This window comes from Nelusetta ayraudi, unplaced genomic scaffold, assembly GCF_046127955.1.
Source record: "Nelusetta ayraudi isolate G7.1 ecotype Tasmania unplaced genomic scaffold, CSIRO-AGI_Nayr_v1 ptg000048l, whole genome shotgun sequence".
Taxonomy (NCBI): Eukaryota; Metazoa; Chordata; class Actinopteri; order Tetraodontiformes; family Monacanthidae; genus Nelusetta; species Nelusetta ayraudi.
Window position 1 is genome coordinate 12,153,858 of NW_027466098.1, and position 18,154 is coordinate 12,172,011.

The 18,154-nt window shown below is 48.4% G+C and overlaps 1 protein-coding gene across 1 annotated transcript; it reads left to right on the plus strand.

Moving 5' to 3' along the window:
* The first annotated feature begins 12,361 nt into the window (after nucleotides 1–12,361).
* lrfn1 (leucine rich repeat and fibronectin type III domain containing 1) lies at nucleotides 12,362–17,878 on the plus strand. The gene is made up of 2 exons (XM_076036368.1): nucleotides 12,362–13,751; nucleotides 15,678–17,878. The coding sequence occupies exons 1-2, from the start codon at nucleotides 12,376–12,378 to the stop codon at nucleotides 16,603–16,605; spliced, it is 2,304 nt and encodes a 767-aa protein (XP_075892483.1). The 5' UTR covers nucleotides 12,362–12,375; the 3' UTR covers nucleotides 16,606–17,878.
* Nucleotides 17,879–18,154: the final 276 nt, after the last annotated feature.

The following is an 18,154-nucleotide window of genomic DNA, read 5'->3' on the forward strand; positions in this document are numbered from 1 at the left end:
GATACGGTTTGCTCCCTGCTATAAGGTAAGGGTTAACCCGAAGAAGGAAATAAACCTCATCTATAATTTGCTTGTTTGTTCTCTTCCTCTCTGCATCTTAGCAAACTTCCCCTTATTACTTGTCAAACGCGGCAATTTCCTGAAAAAAAAAACTCCTTCATCTTCGTATCTGACTGATTTCATTACAGCGTCGCAACGCGCAGGGGGGACGTGAACATATTTTTAAAGCACGAATCGAGTCGCGCTGGTAATTAAAAAACTTGAAAACGTTAACATTGAAAGTGCGAAACAAAAGAAGTGCAGAAGGGAGGAGCAGGGCAGTTTCCCTCCGTCACACTTGAAGTGAGTTTTGATGTCGGAGTGGGAGTAGGAGGAGGGTGAGGGGGTCCATCAGTTGGCTCGCAGCCGCCAAGACATAACGCCCGTGAAGGCTTTCGAGTGCACTGGCAGCGCTCCAGAGACGGTCCATCTCGAGGGCAGCGGCTCGGCGTACCGCTGTGCATTTGAACCGGTAATGACGACATAAATCAGCGCGGCAAAGTTTGACTGGCCACGGCCAAAAGCGCCAATAGAAAAAGCCCGTAATTCAACCGAGGCTGTTGGACACGTCACAAGTCTGTTGGAGTATGAGGTCATAAACCAAAGAGTTGGATTAATCTTATTTTTTGTTGTCGTTGGAAGTTTTACACAGTGATAACAGCAGAGCGGCTGAACTTGGGGACGGTGTGTTGATTCGAATTAACGCTTTACCAATTTAAAAAAAACAAACAAAAAAAACCAATAAAAGAACGAGTTGGTGCTTTTGCGTGCCAAGCGAACGCCAAACGTTGCCAGCGAGTCTAATTCATTCAAAAGGAAATTGTTGGTTTTGATTCTGATGAGCAGATGGTCTCGATTTTCAGAGTCATTCTTCTGTGTTTTTGTGCGCGGAACCTTTCTGGGGTCGCGTAGCCTCAAGTGTGCGACAGGGGGCTTGTTCCAAAATAAAACAAAAGCAAGCAATTCAAACAGGGAAAAAGTCACGGTTCGCTCGTTTGATGCGTTTTATCACGGCGCTGAGAATCAGCCTCGGCTCCGACTGTGCAGACGAAGCACCGCGGAGAGATACACGTAATACCTCTGCGAGGCTGCAAGTGTGCAGGATCAATGCGGTGTGGGTGCCCAGGGAGGCAGGATTTGAAACCAGTGGTGTTGGATTCTTCAGCATTACAGCAGCACAAAGTGGCATCTCAAGGCGACGACAGTTCAACATTCTGAGCGCGGCGCACCGCCGTCGAAGGGACGGAGACGAAACAGTCGGCCCGGCGGACTGAATAATACTTGCACGTGACAAACAACGAGGCGAGCTCGCAGGAAAACGCGCAGGCAAAGTGTTGTGTTTATAGGAGCGGCGTGGGAGGGAGGGGCCATTTGGAAGCCATCGACTCTTGACTCTAAATAAATAAACCCGAAAAACAGAAATCCCTCGAAGCCCCAGTTGTCTTTCGGAATCAATTTCTGTCCTGGCGTGGCTTCGCCTGCAGCTTCATCAGCGGCCTCCTCGTCTGAGCTTCCTCTCTTTTCGTTAACACATAAGCCGGCTGCGCTTTAGCGGTCCCAGGAAAGGTGTCCGTGGAATCGCTGGGAGAAGAAAAGAGCAGCAGCAGCAGCACGCCGAGTATATATGGAGTGGAGGTATTATGATGTGTAATAATGTAACTCTCAGCTGCAGAGAGTCTTTTATATTTCTTTTTTGTTTGATGTTTTTTTTTTTTTTTTTTTTTTCTACCCCTCACTCATAACGGTTGGAATAGGAGCTTTTTTTTAAACTGTGGCAATCTCCTCTTCCTGCACTGGAAAGATTAGAACGCCGCTCACCGCCGGCGTTATTAAACATCTTTATCATAATTCCTCCGCGAATCCATACAGTGTGGACTGTTTGAGAGTGAACTTCGCTTTTGGTCTCTGCGGGGGAAAAAAAAGGGGGGGGGGACAAACTCACAGCAAATGCAAAAACAGGCAAGTGGCCATTGTAAATCAAAGGGCAGCCAATTGGCCTGTTTATTCTATTAATCCCGACGGCTAACGGATGGAATCCAATCAGAGCTTTTTTGTTATTTCAGCGTCGTCGACGTCGAGGCAATTTGGGCACAAAGTGGATGGGCTGAAACGGCGTATCTAATCATTTCATTAAGCGTCACATGGTATTCGTGATTAATAATAAGCGCACTTGCTGAAAAATTCAGCGGACGCGGCGGTAATGAGGGTGGCGCGCGCGCGCAAAACGTATGGCTTTTCATACTTCAAAGGCTCCCGACAATAATTCCGCCTTTAACTATATAAGTAGTCTGACATAAGAATAATTAGGCGTAAAAAACTAATGGGGAGATATTCTGAAGTGGAGAAGTTTATGGCCCGGCGCTGCAGTACTTTCTGGTGGGTTGGATGCCTGGTCGGGTCAGTGGCTCTCCGTGGGCAATTTCCATGTTCTTCCCGTGATGATTCCCTCAGGGAGGCTTCGGCTTCTTCCCACAGCCCAGGGCAGGTTCAGTAGAACAGAGACTCCGAGGAGAGTGTAGGTGTGATGCCATATGTGACTGTGAAACTGTGGTTATACACTTTATATGCACATTTACACTCACTATCTACATTATGGAGCATTTTTTTTTCTCAAGAAATGTGTCCCACTACATGCTAAAGTCTCTGTTGGATTTAGTTAGTTTGAGTACCATCATGTCACTCTAATGTTTCAAGCTCTGTGACATGGTGGTGGTTAACCAGGTGGAGGTAGCCAGCAGTTGATGGATCAGCGTGGCCAGAAAAGGGATGGACGTGGTCTGCAGCAGTGCTGACACTGACTGTGATGAAAGTCATGTGCACATAAAAATGGTAATTTTTTTGAATTTTTTTTAAATTACCATTTTCTGAACTTCTTTCAAACGACTGAGACTGCTGCAGTACTTATGCCAGGCCTGGTGTGGCGCTGTGAAGGCACTCCCTAAACCCGGAGAAGACCTGAGCAGAATACCGAAACAATAGAGGATGTTACATTGAAACCGGGCTTGGTCTAAACGAGGGCCAAAATGATATTCGGCTGGAACAAGTGTGACAAAAAAGAATATTCCGCTCATCATCAAACCAGCAGCAGCAGCAAACATCAGGCTGAACCTTCAACACAAGGCTGGACGGATTCATGCCTTAACGTTGTTTACGCCAAATTCTGACTCAACCATCTGAATGCTGCCACAGCTGCTGTGACTCATTAAACCAGGCAGTGGTTTTCCTCCTCTTCCCCTGTCCAATTCTGGTGTGAACTGTTTGCTGTTTGGAGCTGACATGGGGAGCACCCAGCGTACTCTTCTGCAGCTGCTACTTAAAGGGACAATACGCTCTTTTTTTTTTTTTTTTTTTTTTTGTTGCACCGCTACTGAGCAAAACAAAGAGGCTTTGCACTTTTTGTTTAGTTTTATTCATCCAAACAAAGTTGAAACAAATCTAAACCACTTTTACGGGATTTTAGTTCTGTGTATGTCAGGTCTGTCTCTGACAGTTGTAACAGAAGGCAAGTGTCCGGTTTTAGGGTTATATCTAGCATACGTCTTGCTAACGCATCTATTTGAAACATGCTTTGTGCTGTTTGCATGTGTTTTCTGAAGTTGTGGCGTGTTTGCCCAGTGTAGAGGCAGTTGCTTCTGGCTAGCTTCTTGTTGGTGTTTATCATGGTGGTAGGGCAGCTGTTCCGTTGGGTGGGAGGAGGCGGAGATTATCATGCACTAACATGCAGACACGGCCACAAGAAATCACACCACTACCACTACCAATATTGTATTACCTTAAATCTGTCAATGATTTAAATTGCTTTTGGATGATAATGGCTGGAGACAGTCTTGAGTAATCCCCGGATTAAAGAGTCGGTTAGTTTAATGAGATTTTAGTCACTGTTACCACTACTGTCATAACTGGAACGAGTCTGATGATTCTCCTCTTCCACAACTGCAGCCCACAGACTATTTTCTCCATTTCTCCATTCTGTGTGAACCCCGGAGACGACTGAGCATGAAACTCTAAATTCTGACAAGCCTGTCTGGCACCGACAAACACAGTGTCACTTGAATCCCTTTTTTCTCCAATTTTGAGGCTCAGTATCAGTATTCTGTCCTGTCTACACGCCTAAATGCGCTGGACTGCTGCCATGTGATTAGCCGACAAGATATTTTCATCAAATGCACAGTTGAACAGGTGTACCAGATAAGGCGGCCCGTGTGGGTTTGCCAGCCTTGTCATTAACCAGCGACCTGTGCAGGGTGAACCACGCCTCCGGGCCGATGTCAGTCTGCGGTGACCCCGTACGGCACCAGGTGTGATCTCCGCTAGATTGATGGCTCGGACCGTGACACCGAGCCCCAAATGATAAAGCCATTATGCAAATGCACAATCGATTGCGCATTTGAATTATTTGCATCTTCAGCCGGAGCGTCAGAAATTAGTGCGGGCATTTTTTACCACCTGCTGACAGCTCATGGACGGGACAAGTGACGGATGGTTTCTTGGAAGTAATCAGCAGAGTGAACGGCTCTGGTCATTAGGCGCCGGCAGCCATCAAGGTAAACGTCTGAGGTGCGGCCGTTATCGATTACGGCATTGTTTCCTCCTTCCCCTTGTTTACAAGAAACCGCTTGTTTGCCATCAATTAGCAGGAAACGTCAAGGAGAGAGGAACCGTTTTCAGCTCAGACGATAGAACTGAATTTTATTCTTCTCATTCTAATTAATCTAAACGTTCCAACCACAAACTGGCTGGAATGTTTAATTGAAACTTTGGATAAGGGAGAGGAGCATTTCAAATCAAGAAACTGGTTATGGGGTAACAATTGTCTATTGGGATCGTGACACACATGGTTGTACTCAAGCAGTAGCAGTTTTGTTTATGTTGTGGAGGAAACCCTCTTCGGCAGTTAAACTTTATGGAGCTGCAAGAGTTTGTGCTTCCTAATTCTTCCTCAATGAAAGTTTTAAATTGGATGTAATTGAGGAGAAGGTCCCGGCGTGCAGACCTAATTATAATATGCAAATGACGCTCCTGTTTATGACGATACCTCCTCCACCCCTTGATGCGATGCGACCATAAATCCCAGGGGGCGCCGAGCGTCGGTCGGGCCATCCTCCAGTGTGGAGACCGAGTCGACTCCGATGAACTTGAGCTGTCAATAATTATGCCGCCGTCCTGACAAGATTTGCGCGAGGGCAGCCTGCAGTTCACCGCCTGCCGTCTAATTGGCATTTATGCCGTCCTGACAAAGTCGTCTCCAGGAAACATCCTCGCAGTGCAGCCACCTCGGGGCAGCTGTTATTCTGAGGAGAGATTGTTTGCATCGACTGGTTGGTGGTCGGTGGCGCTCCAAAGTATGCTTCAACTAAGTTTTAACTGCGTCAGTGTTGCACCAATGCTGCTTTGAATGATTGTTTTTATTGTTCTTATTGTAATTAAAGTCAATCCCGTTTAGTTCAGTACATTTTTCTTCTTCATGGTCCCATGTAGGGCAAATTAAAGGGGAAACAATCAGCAACATTGCTATTGAAGTCACAATGATGTCACAAAAAGCACTGATATCCCTCCCACCTCAGCGGTGACAACAACGCAGCCGCAACAGGGTTGGCTTTCAATAGAGACAAATAAAACTACAGAGCAGGCAAAAGAAAAGTTTTCTTCTTTTAAAAGTTGCAACTGCTCCACTTTTGGATGAAACATTTGTGAAATGTGCAAAAATGTGCAAAATTAAAATGAATATGTGGGAAGAAATCTTTTTTTTTTTCCTGCCCAATATTAATATTCAAATGGTTTGTTTTGTCTGGCAATGGGCCTTAATCTCCTCAGAGAGCTACTGTGCGAGGATGGCTCATTTAATAAGCCCTAATTTTATGTCTACAGCCACACTAAAAAAAAATGCCGTCATAAAAAATGGTTACCCACTGATGGTCTCAGCTGCACAGTAAAGAACGTTTTTGTACACCATCATTTGGTGTACAATGAAAAATGAGCTATGGTTTGAAAAAGTGATTCCAAAGTTGAACATAATCAGTTTGTATCCTGCTTTTTGACATTCATACCCACTATCAGAGTGGAGGACACCCGTATTGCAAACACCAACACATACATTTCAGTCATTTACATTTCTCCTTTTATGCAAGCCTCTGTTAAAGTCTGATGAATTAATTATGAGAATACCTCGGAGGATTGCCGACGGTCCTAATTAAAACGTCCGGCAGGATGTCGGTGTCACTGAGAAGGTGACGGACCAAAGCGGGTTTCATTTTGCTGGACTCTTAAACTCACAGATATCATAACTTATCCCGGGCGGCCTTGCGATGCTGCTTTATCGCCCTGGCAGCTGCTCGTCCTGTGTAATTCTCAAAGCCGGCGCTCGGCGTTGAAAAATCCTGCAGCAGCGGTAAAAAAGTGTTTTGCGGTCAAAAATAGCACCGGCTGTTTGACACGGAATATTTTAGCGCTCAGTGGAACCTGCGCCGCGCTCTCGCGCAACGTTGTGTTCCCTGATTGTTTAAAAGGACACCAGCGGACCTGCTTTGAATTGAACGGAGCACCGTGATGATTTTTTAGAAACTTTGAGTGAAGAAGGATTTTTTTTATTGTTGTTTTGTTCGTGTGCCTGTCCTTAACTGCAGGTCTGTCACTCGGTTCGTTCATGAATGTGCGATAAGAGCCTGCATCTTTGTGTGTTTGTGTGTGGGCGATGTTCTGTGCTCACGTGTCCGTAACATGGGCTGAGCTGCGGCTGAACATAAATGTGATGTGACTGTTGTTTGGTGAGAGACGGAGCATCGCAGCGCTTGTGCAGCCGGGGCTTCAATTATTTAACGTGAAGTTGGTGTGATTTAATGATCCAGTGTTTGTTGTGCAAAGGTTATGTACGCTGAGATGCTGCACACTACAATATATATTCATGTATTTGAGATAGTGTTTTGTATAAGACGGAATATGTTAAAGGGGCCTGATTAAGGCCATTTCCTGATGGAATACATTCATTCTGGTCAACTGCCAACAATAAACGACGTTTGTTTGATCAAAAAAAAAACCTCCTAGTTTTAACTGTACAGGCTTTCAAAAAAACAAGTGTTTTTCTCTCTCAGCCTAAAGAGTCTTGATTGCCTCTCTTCCACCCTCCCCTACCTGTTCAAACCGTGGCTCCACCCTGGAGCAGCACGCTCCCTTGTGATTGGCCAGCCGCTCACTAGCTAGCGCTAGCTAGTGGGGTAGATGGTAGCTCACAGGGACAGGGCGCAAGAAAGCCTCGTCCACAGTTTAAAAAAAAAAAAAAAACCTGCAGAGGTGTTACTTTGATCATCTGGTCCACTGAAATAGGAAGTCGAGCATAATCCAAAACAGCCCATTTCAGCTCAGTAACCTGGAAAAGCCAACACAACTACAAATGCAAGTTGTTGTTTTTCTGTGCGTTAGCTGGTATGCCAGTGAAGGCAAAAAGTGTCTGTTTTTCATAACAGGGCACATTTAAAGTCTGTTTTCTTAATATTTAAAGAATTTGGTTCCATTTCAATGAGTTCCATCTTCAATCATTCATGTTGCTTTTCACCCTGCTTTTTTTAATCAGAAGAATCGAGCAGTCTGCGACCTGTCCTGATGAGCTGCCTCCGTTTCTACAGCTCTTGAGAAATTTAGAAGGAGGGTGTGTTTGTAGAGCCAAGTCAGCCGGCAATCAAACAGTGGTAACACTGACGCTTGAGTGGCATTTAATTAATTATCAACAGCCAACAGCCTCACCCCCTTGAGATGCTTTGTCTTGCAGAAGCCGTGATAGTTTTTCTTTACTTATTTTGCCTCTTGCTGACTGTTTTCCCACTTTATAGTTCCACCTGCAGGCGTGCGTCCCGACTGTGAGTCTTCAAATCTTTTGCCACGTGAGGCGACACCTGTTTGTTCCGCCTTTGATGGAAAATCGTTTCACGCTGTTTGTTGAAAATGAATTTTAAGCGTTGTTTAAATGAAAAATGTGGGTGGCAGGCAGTTGCAGGGAAACATGGCAGGTGCGTCCTTCACACAGGAAGTGCCAGAGAAATGGGCAAAATACCACAAACAAACAAGTTACTCAATGTTATTCCACCTTCTGCGAAAGAAGTTTGACCGATTGGGGACATTTTTGGAAGGTGCCACACTGTGGATCAACCCTCCCTTGCACAGATCAGCGAGCACACACCTCATTTATCTTAATCTATCTTCAACGTATTACTTTCTGTGTTATGTCATTAATGTTTTACCAGCAGTCGTTTTTGTTTTTTAAATAATTATTATCATCATTATTATTTCAAGAGGCCTCACAACAGAATAATAAGCAGAACAATCGACAACCTTGGATGGAGATAAACAGTCCTGTGAAGGTCTGAATGCGCCGCTGCGACAGAGAACTCCCACGCGCCGGGTTGAAGGACAGATCGGTGCGTGCGAGTAGATTAAACAGGCCTAAAAACATCCTTCACCACCAGCATCCAGCTACGTGCACTCGGCGTACTCAATAAGTTGTGATTGCTGTACACTGAAGGCTCTGTCTCAGTAAACATGGGCGTGCAGCTCTTTCCTCTGACACCCAGTCACGAGCGCCGACCTCTCGAGCAGCCGCCGGGAAATGCGGCTTTTTATCTCGCACAACCTCCCGCATTTAAATTCACTTTTTTTCCTCCCCCACCCCCCTCCTCGCTCATTTTCCACCCACTCAAATGCACCTTTAATACAGAGGAGAGGCGTCAGCATTGGGGCCCAGGGGGAGCGTTACTTAGCTGTCCGCTGCATATTTCAGTCGTCTTTACTAAGTCTAATGCGCAATTTTAAGGCGGCTTTTTGACAGTCCAATCAGCAGGAGTGCTGGCCTTGGATATGAAGTGCTTTTTCTTGTTTATGCTTCTGAAAGTTGTTTTTTTTATTTTTGTTTTCCAAGTTTCTATTACCTTGACTAAAACTGGCAATAATTTGCTTCTTACTTTCCTGCTAAAAACTTGGAAATTTCTTTGAATTTCTTTTTACGATCTGCTCAAATTGCTCTCAAACTCGGCAACATTTCCCACTGATTTACTTTCTGAAGGCCTGCACTTTTTCCATTTTGTTAAAAAAGTACGATCCAGACTCATTTTAATTCTTCGTTACTTGCCGACAGCAACGATGTCAGAGGAAGCTCAGTGGAGTTTAGAGCACGGCATGAATCCGCGTCCGGGTGGCGAGGTTCCAAATTTCAAAATGAAAATCGTTAAAAGTCAGGAGTAAATGGGGATCAACATAGTTGGTGTTTACATACAAAGTTCCTCAACGTCTCAAAGGGAATTTGTCAGTCGCTCCATATTCATGGCACATATGTACATGTGATTGTTCCTTTGGGACTATGTAAATGAGTTTTATATCTATTTACTGTGTGTGCCACGATGGAAACGCACGCTGCTTTTAATTCCAAATGCATCTGCCGCTCCCTGCGAGAGCTCGTGCCTCTCACTCACTCTCGACTGAAACCTGAATCCCGCTCACCTCGTGTCCTGTTGTCTCCGCGCACTGCCTCGGCAGGCCACGCCCAAAGAGCCATAAAGCAGAAATAGAAATGCGAGGCGGCGAAATGCCCTTTTCTTTTAATTTGACTCGGCCACTCGTATATCAAATCATGTCAGTCTTTGCCTCTTCACCGCCCATTAAGATGCATGGCGGCCCTGCCTTTTCAGGCAGCTCAACATCTTCTTAATTCAATTCATAGACCTACATTCGACACCAAAGTTGCCGTAGCAACAAAGTCCTCCCCACCCCTCCCCGAGACGCTGAAAGATCAATAGAGCATCCTCGACGGTATGTCAGTAAATGCTCTGCCGCAGATGGTTCTCCGAGAAACCATGAGATTTGTGGCCTACTTAGCGACTGAAAACTAACACAATCAACCAGAGGTTACAGTCATATTGAAATTTAATAAAGGGGGGCAATTGGGGAGGGGGGGCACGGCAGCAGAATTAAATTTATTCACTTAAATCTCCGCCCAGGACTTCAGCACTTTGAAAGTCCTGTCTTCCGCTCTTCCATAGGAGAGTGTATGGTGTATGATCTGCACCATTCTCCCCTGCTGCATTGTTTTAGTTGTGCCAGCGCCTTTTAAACAAGATATCATGGGAATTCGTTTGGACAAGGCAGAGACACTGCGCTGCCAACATTAAAGAAGCGGTGCTAAATAAATAAGTTCTCTCTGGGGATTTAGAGTTTCTCAGCACTGTGCACCTACAAGCGTGTGTTTTTGCACACCGGGACGGCTTTTTTTTTTTTTTTTTTTTTGCTTTTGTGCATATACTCGTTTAATCACTTGCGGAGGAGAAATGTTTTCTTCCAATTTAAGCAGTCAAGGTGGTTTTCTTCCAGTGGGAAAGGTCACAGCGTGTGCAGAGGCGGATAAAGTGTAAACACCATTTCTGCAAAACTAAAGAAAATCAGCATAACGGACATAAATAGTCGACAGTGCGAGCTCTGATTGGGACGGCAGCATTTCATGGTAAGTGCAAGGCTGTTGCTGACTGTCAGGTTGTAGACAACTTGACTGTGTGTGTGCGTGCGTGCGAGAGTGCATTGGAAAGAGCTATTTTCTTTGGCAAATGCACTGCAGGTTGATGTAAAATGACAGCGCTGCACTCTCGTCTCCGCAGTCCTCTCACTATGTTGAACACGCATTACAGCTTTTATCAACCACAAGTTTGTTTTTTTTCTTCCAAAGATGCGAAAACAAGGTGTTTTTGTGGTGGTGGCGATGGGTGAGATAAGAGCTCACCCTTTTGTTTTCATCTGGCCGGGGTGAAATGAGGCACGGAAATATTCTGCGCGTTTTTGTGAATTAATTCCAATTTGGGTTTCATTGTTTAGTATTAAAAGAAAATCAGCGGTTTGGGCTTTGGGGGCCAAATGAGGGGCGAGTCCCATTGATGAGAACAACATGGCCTCAACATGGCAAAAATTAGAAGAATGGCCTCTCAAATGAGTCCTGACAAATTGGACTGAAAAAAAAACTGTGAAATCAGACTCAATTTATGATCGGAATCCACTGCCAGCTCGCACTGTTGGAATTAAAATAATTTCTGGGAGGAAACGGAGGGAGGGAGGAAGAGAGAGACAGAGAGTGAGAGAGAGGGAGAGAGAGAGAGAGAGAGAAGTGGCTGTCGACACATCTGACAGGAATCACAAGTGCCACCCTGTGGGGACGCCCAAGATTCTGGGCCGTGGCAATCCTTGCGTGGCTTCCACCCCGCTGTCAGGCACAGTGACTTGTCACCTTTTTTTTTTTTTTTGTTATCAGCAGCCGAGCTTAAGGTATTAGCAGTGGAAGACGAGCACTAAAGAGGGTAAAAAACGCCGATAATGTGGCGTCAACACATCCCCATCGCTGCTCCGGGGAGGTCTCGTCCGCTTATTATAGCACGAGGATCACTTTTCACTTATGTCACCGCAAGGCATTTTCTCGGGCGCTGAGTCAATAAATCAATGCACCTAATTGTGAATGTAAGGGCCCGCCCCCCAAACACCAACACCACCACCGCCTCCACCTGCGGCCCCCATTGGATTGGATGAATTTGAAAACAGAGCCGTCGCCTCCTCGCCGCCGCTGCCGCCGTCTTCGTGCCATTTTCACCTTTGCTCTCCCTTCCGCCTGATTAACATGACAAGTTGCCGTCTAATTTCACGGCGCATCCCGGAAGCATGTGGAAAGCATCGTGCAACGCAAAAGGTCATGTGGAACAAAACAACAAAACAGAAGAAAAAAAATACAGCGATTGTGCGAGCGCGGGTGACAAGTGCCCTTTTCGTGTTGGAGTCCGCCCGTGTGGAATTCATGGAAAGAAAAAGCAAACGGGGCTTTTGACGGGAAACGCAAATAGAACGTCTGCATTTATCTCATGCGGGGGAAAACCGTTTGGCGAAGACCGGTTGACGGTGGGAGACTTTTAGCGGCCTGTTTGTGCAGTGAATGTGCCATTATTTCCATTAAGATTCTGTGGAGACGCGGCTCCTCAGCAGGGTTGGCGAAGCCTTTCATCATCCCAGGTGTCATTACTTCAGAAAAGCTCTGTTTCATTTTGTGATTGATACCTCGTGGCAGTGCTGCCAATCTCGGCTAGACTCTGAATGTTTGCCGCTCTGTTCTCACAGGCATCTCCGCTCAGTATTTACTGATGAAATGATCTGTTTCACTATTCCTAAGTTAATTGTATCTTCTTCTTCTTCTTCTTCTTCTTCTGCTTCTGCTTCTGCTTCTGCTTCTGCTTCTGCTTCTGCTTCTGCTTCTTCTTCATCGTCTTCTTCTTCTTCCATCTGCCTTGCTCGCAGGACCCCCCCCCCTCCCCCAGACGCCAATCGAGGATGGAGCGGCTGGTTCTCTGCGTGCTGCTGTGTACAGCCCTGGTGAGGGGCTACAGCTGCCCGGGCCGCTGCATCTGCCAGCACCTCTCCCCGACCCTGACGCTGCTCTGCGCCAAGACCGGCCTGCTCTTCGTGCCGCCCACCATCGACCGCAAGACCGTGGAGCTGCGCCTCACAGACAACTTCATCACCGTGGTCCGCCGCAGGGACTTCCTGAACATGACCAGCCTGGTGCATCTCACGCTGTCGCGCAACACCATCAGCCAGATCGCGCCGCACGCCTTCCTGGGCCTGCGCTCGCTGCGCGCGCTCCACATGGACGGCAACCGGCTGACGGCCATCAAGCCCGACCACTTCAAGGGCCTCGGCAATCTGCGGCACCTCATCCTGGGGAACAACCAGATCCACCTGGTGGCGCCCACCTCCTTCGACGAGTTTGTCTCCACCATTGAGGACCTGGACCTGTCCAACAACAACCTGCGCGGGCTGCCCTGGGAGGCCATCGCCAGGATGACCAACATCAACACGCTCACGCTGGACCACAACCTCATCGACCACATCGAGGCCGGCACGTTCACGCTGCTCACCAAGCTGGTGCGCCTGGACATGACCTCCAACCGGCTGCAGAAGCTGCCGCCCGACAGCCTCTTCCAGCACGCCCAGATCTCGTCCGAGGCCAAGGGATCCGGCTTGTCCACGCTGGCCGTCAGCTTCGGCGGGAACCCGCTGCACTGCAACTGCGAGCTGCTGTGGCTGCGCCGGCTGACCCGCGAGGACGACCTGGAGACGTGCGCCTCGCCCGAGCACCTCACGGACAAGTACTTCTGGTCCATCCAGGAGGAGGAGTTCATCTGCGAGCCGCCGCTCATCACCAAGAACGTCTCCACCAAGCCCTTCGTGATGGAGGGCCAAGGCGTCACCCTCAAGTGCAAGGCGCTGGGCGACCCCGACCCGGACATCCACTGGCGCTCGCCCGACGGCAAGCTGGTGCACAACAACTCGCGCACCGTCCTGTACGACAACGGCACGCTGGACATCCTCATCACCACGCTGAAGGACAGCGGCTCGTTCAGCTGCGTGGCGTCCAACGCGGCGGGCATCGCCACGGCCGCCGTCGACGTCAGCATGATCCCGCTGCCGCTCTTCGTCAACAACACGGGCCACATGCGCGAGGACCCGGGCCTGTCCGACATCACCACCTCGGCCAAGTCGGCCAACGACACCAAGGGCTACGACAAGCAGGGCCGGCGGGTGGTGGTGACCGGGCTCAACTCGTCCTCGGCCATCATCCGCTGGCCGTCGGAGCGCCACATCCCCGGCATCAGGATGTACCAGATCCAGTACAACAGCAGCGCCGACGACACTCTGGTGTACAGGTAAGACCGTGCCATGTGTGTGGTGGGGTGGGGACGGTTGGGGAGGGGAGCAGAGACATGAGAAAGGTGAGGCAGCTGGAGTCGCCATCTGCTCGGCGGCACACCGGTACAGAATGTCACGGTGACAAATCCCGAAGACGCGACATGATTAGGAATGCTGAGAAATAAACACAACTCCGAGAGTGCAATCGGGGGGGATTATCCAGGAAAGTTAATTTCCATCCCCGCCATTAATTAAAATCCACATTCACCGTCGGTATTGTACTGTAACCATGGAAAGTCTATTTTATCTTGTAGCTATGCCTGTTTGTTTGTTTTATTACCAAGTTACTGCACAAAATGCCAAGGGCCTGAACTCCTTAACTGTAGTATGTACAGTAAGTGTTTTGCTGTTTTCATTAGCAGCTGTCTGGATTAATTGGTCCAAACATGCCGTGTGATTAGGTGCACTGGTCTAACATCAAGCCTGGTTGCCCTGGCAGAGGGAGCATTCGCATCTTTGGTTTAATGTATGAAAGCACCAAAGGAAGAAGACCTCACAAATGAGTTACGTGCTCTATCAGCAACATTTCACCATTAGTGTCCAGCGTCTAAAGTTCTAAGTCCTGAGCTCAACCTTAAAGTCAGATGTGTTGATTCACAGCATCCTAGAATTGTTCTAGAGCTGCTCAAGGAGGATAAAGGTTAAAACGACTCAGTTTAATGTTAAGCAGATGAATCCTGCAATTACTGAAAACTTTCATGGTTCCCCAAAAAGGTCACTTTAGACATTTTTCTAATCTTTGCTTTTCTTCTGCTGATGAAGATTTTGTATTGGGCCAAGACTAAACTCTGCTGCAAGCCTCCCCAACACCCCAGAAAAGTCTCTAGGGTTTTTTCCTGAAAAGATGCTAGTAGCGCACTAATCTTGACTGTTATTTTATTGCAAATCACACGTTGACCATAATGTCAACCATGATTGAGATGTGATCTCACAGCTATGTTAGCTAGCTAGGGGCTTCTAACAGCAGCTGGCACATCATTGTGCCACTTCGATAAGGTGACATTTGTTGACTAACTTGCCTGCCCAGTACCCTGGCTGGATAACTCACCTTCTGCATCGTGTTAAATGAAATACCTGTTTGTGATCATGTAAAAGCAGGAATGTCGGAATATCCACACGGCCACAAATTGATTGAAAAATGATGGCCGGCCGCTCCTGTCTCTCTTCCACTCTGCGCTTAGTATCGCATATATAATGACTTTGACGCCTGTGTAATTTTCTCATCCAGTTTGGCACCGAGCTGAGAGTGTTGTTTTGTCTTTAGGTGCTACATTATTACCTACAAATGATAACCATCGCGGGCTCCCCCTGGGGAAAAGCAACATAGCTGCTAATTATACCAACAGTGCCGGCGCTGACCTGAAGACAATGCCTCCAGCCCGCCTTGTTTAGCGTCGTCTAATGTGCCGCTCGCCAACCCGACGTGACCTTCGTTTGTTCGCGCTCGCCCGCGCGTCACTTGTCCTGCAGCCCCGCAGCTGTTGTGGCATATTCTTAAACAGCGAGCCGCCTCTGCTTTGTTTATCAACTTCCCCGCTTCCTCCCTGTCGTCTCGCACACAGCGTCCCTCCCCGCTCCGTCATGAAATATTCTCTTCCAAGTCGACTTTAATACAATGTTGCGCTTTCTTTTGGGGTTTTTTTCCGCTGTTTTTTCCCCACAGTGAGTGATTTTTTTTAACGCGGCAGCCGCGTTGGCCCCTGCTGTCTTTCTGTCACGTGACACCTTTTTTTCCGTAATTTCAAGACAGCTTTATGCAAATCGGCACCGCGCGGGCGTGCGTCCCTGTTGATTAATCGTCTGCATCTCCGCCCCTCTTCTTTCTCGCTCTCTCTCTCTCTCTTGTTCTCTCTTTCTCTTTCCCTCTCCCTCTCTGGGCGCAGGATGATCCCGTCCGCCAACAAGAACTTCCTGATCAACGACCTGGCGGCCGACCGCGACTACGACCTGTGCGTGCTGGCCGTGTACGACGACGGCATCAACTCGCTGACGGCCACGCGGGTGGTCGGCTGCGTGCACTTCCACACGGCCGGCGAGGTCAGCCAGTGCCGCTTCATCACCAGCCCCTTCCTGGGCGGCACCATGATCATCATCATCGGGGGCATCATCGTGGCGTCGGTGCTGGTGTTCATCATCATCCTGATGATCCGCTACAAGGCCTACGGCGGCCCCGAGGAGGCCAAGGCTAAGTCCGGCGTTCACTGCCAGGTCAACGGCAGCCAGCAGCGGCTGCATCGCTCCGCCTCCAAGCAGCCGTCGGACGAGGGCCAGGGCGAGGCCCCGCCCCCCAAGGAGTGCAAGGCGCTGGTGCAGGGCGGCGAAAGCGGCGGGGAGAAGAAGAAGAAGCAGGAAGTGGCCGTGGCAGCCGCCGCCGCCGCCACCACCGCCGCCGTCCTGGAGGTGGAGCTGCCTCCGCTGAGGGCGGACAAAATGAAGCGGAGGAGCAGTCTGGACGGCCAGCGCTCCGGCCCGCCCTCCGAGGACACACAGACGGACGGCAGCCTGATGGGCTCCACCATGTCGCTGTGTCTGATCGGCGCCACGGCCGGCGCCACCGAGGCGCCGCGGCTCAAGGACAAGCGGGGCGCCCTGGCCGCCGTGGGGCTGCTGCCCAACGAGCTGGCGCGAACTCGTCACCGCTTCTCCTTCGACGGCGGCGACTACTCCATATTCCAGAGCCACAGTTACCCGCGCAGGGCGAGGACGAGGTGGCACAAGTCCACCAACCAGCTCAACACGGAGCCGTCGCCGCTCGCCAGCCGCAGGGTCACGTTCAGCAGCACCGAGTGGATGCTGGAGAGCACGGTCTGAGGGAGCGAGCGTGCGCGTGTGTGGGTGTGGGTGTGTGTGGGTGGGCGTGTGGGGTGAGATGGGCGGGGCCAGGCAAGGCGAGACGAGACGAGACTAGAAGAAGTGGAAAACACAGACGTGTCCAGTGGGAAACTGTCCACACGCAACAAGCGCACGTTTGTTTCTCTGCCGAAAACACAAAGCACATTTACTCACGCAAACAAACAGCACACAAACACACACGCACACAATGCGAACTTGAGCTGAGTCACCGGAAATAATGCAGCGTCTCCATCCTGCCTCCTCGTCATTCTCCCAGAGAGGTTTGTCGGCCATGTTTCTTTATGCAGCGGTGCCTTATTCTGAGAAAAAAAAACAAGAAAAAACAAAGTGGTACGAATGGAGGATGCTGCTCACTGTAGACACACAAACCTTCCTCTCTGTCATCGCCTCACAACCCCCCCCGGTATTGACGAGCGTTTGTTCCGATTTTTTTGTTTTGTTCGTTTTCGGGTTTTTCCTCTCCTCTCCGTTTCCTTCTGTGACATGCCAAGGGAGTGTGACGTTTGGATGTGACTGTTTAGTTGTTTAAAAAAAAAAAAAAAAAAACGTGGAGAAAAAAAAGTCATCATCAACTGTAAAGTGAAACAGCCAGGTGTCCCATCACGTCAGTCACGTTTTAGGTTTGTTTTTTGTTTTGTTTTTTTCCAAAAAGACAACGAAACGACAACAACAAGAACAACAACAAAAAAAATGAACCAACGACGACAAAAAAACAAAAACTTTTGCACAGAAGACACGAGATACAAGGACATGTATCACCACCAGTCTATACAATAATATCGAAACGAGAAAACAAAAGGAGGATTTTACATGTGGCGATTTCCAGTGTCCGGGGTCAGGGGTCAAAGAGGACGGACCTGGAAGCCCAGCGTGGATTCCTGGGAAGAGACTGGACTTTAACAAATGTCGAATAGGTATTGTTCCAGATGTTACTGTATTTTAATCGGTACTGTATCTGGCTGGCCTAGATAAACAAAAAAAAAATCAACGAAAACAAAGGAAAAAAACAACGTATATAAGTATATGAAAAAAAAATTGGTGTATGTGTACTAACTATGTAAGTAAGTAAGTCATATGTCACATGACTTTTTACAAAGCATTTGGGTGTTGGCCGCAAGTTTTTACATTAAAAACCTGTGTCATTGCACCTGTCATTATTTAGTATGTCAAAGTTTGGACCATTTATTCCCCTCACGAAGGGTATTAAATTTTTTTGTGTGGGTTAACTGTACCGCCGGCGTCTCCTTCTCCTTCTTCCTCTTCTTTCCCTTGCGCCTCGGGAGCGGCTCCACGGTTCAGGGAGGGCCCAGGAATTGAGCTGATAAATATTTGATTGTGGAGGACTATTTATAAGGCCTCTGCGAAAGCAGCGAGGAGCAGAGTGGTGGCGGTGGCGGCGGCGGTGCTGAGGGCCAGTCGACGAGGGACGCGATAACTAGACGCGGTGCTGAATTTGAAAGTAGCCAGCTGTTGTATTAGCATGGCTCGCGTTGCCTTGGACTCCCAC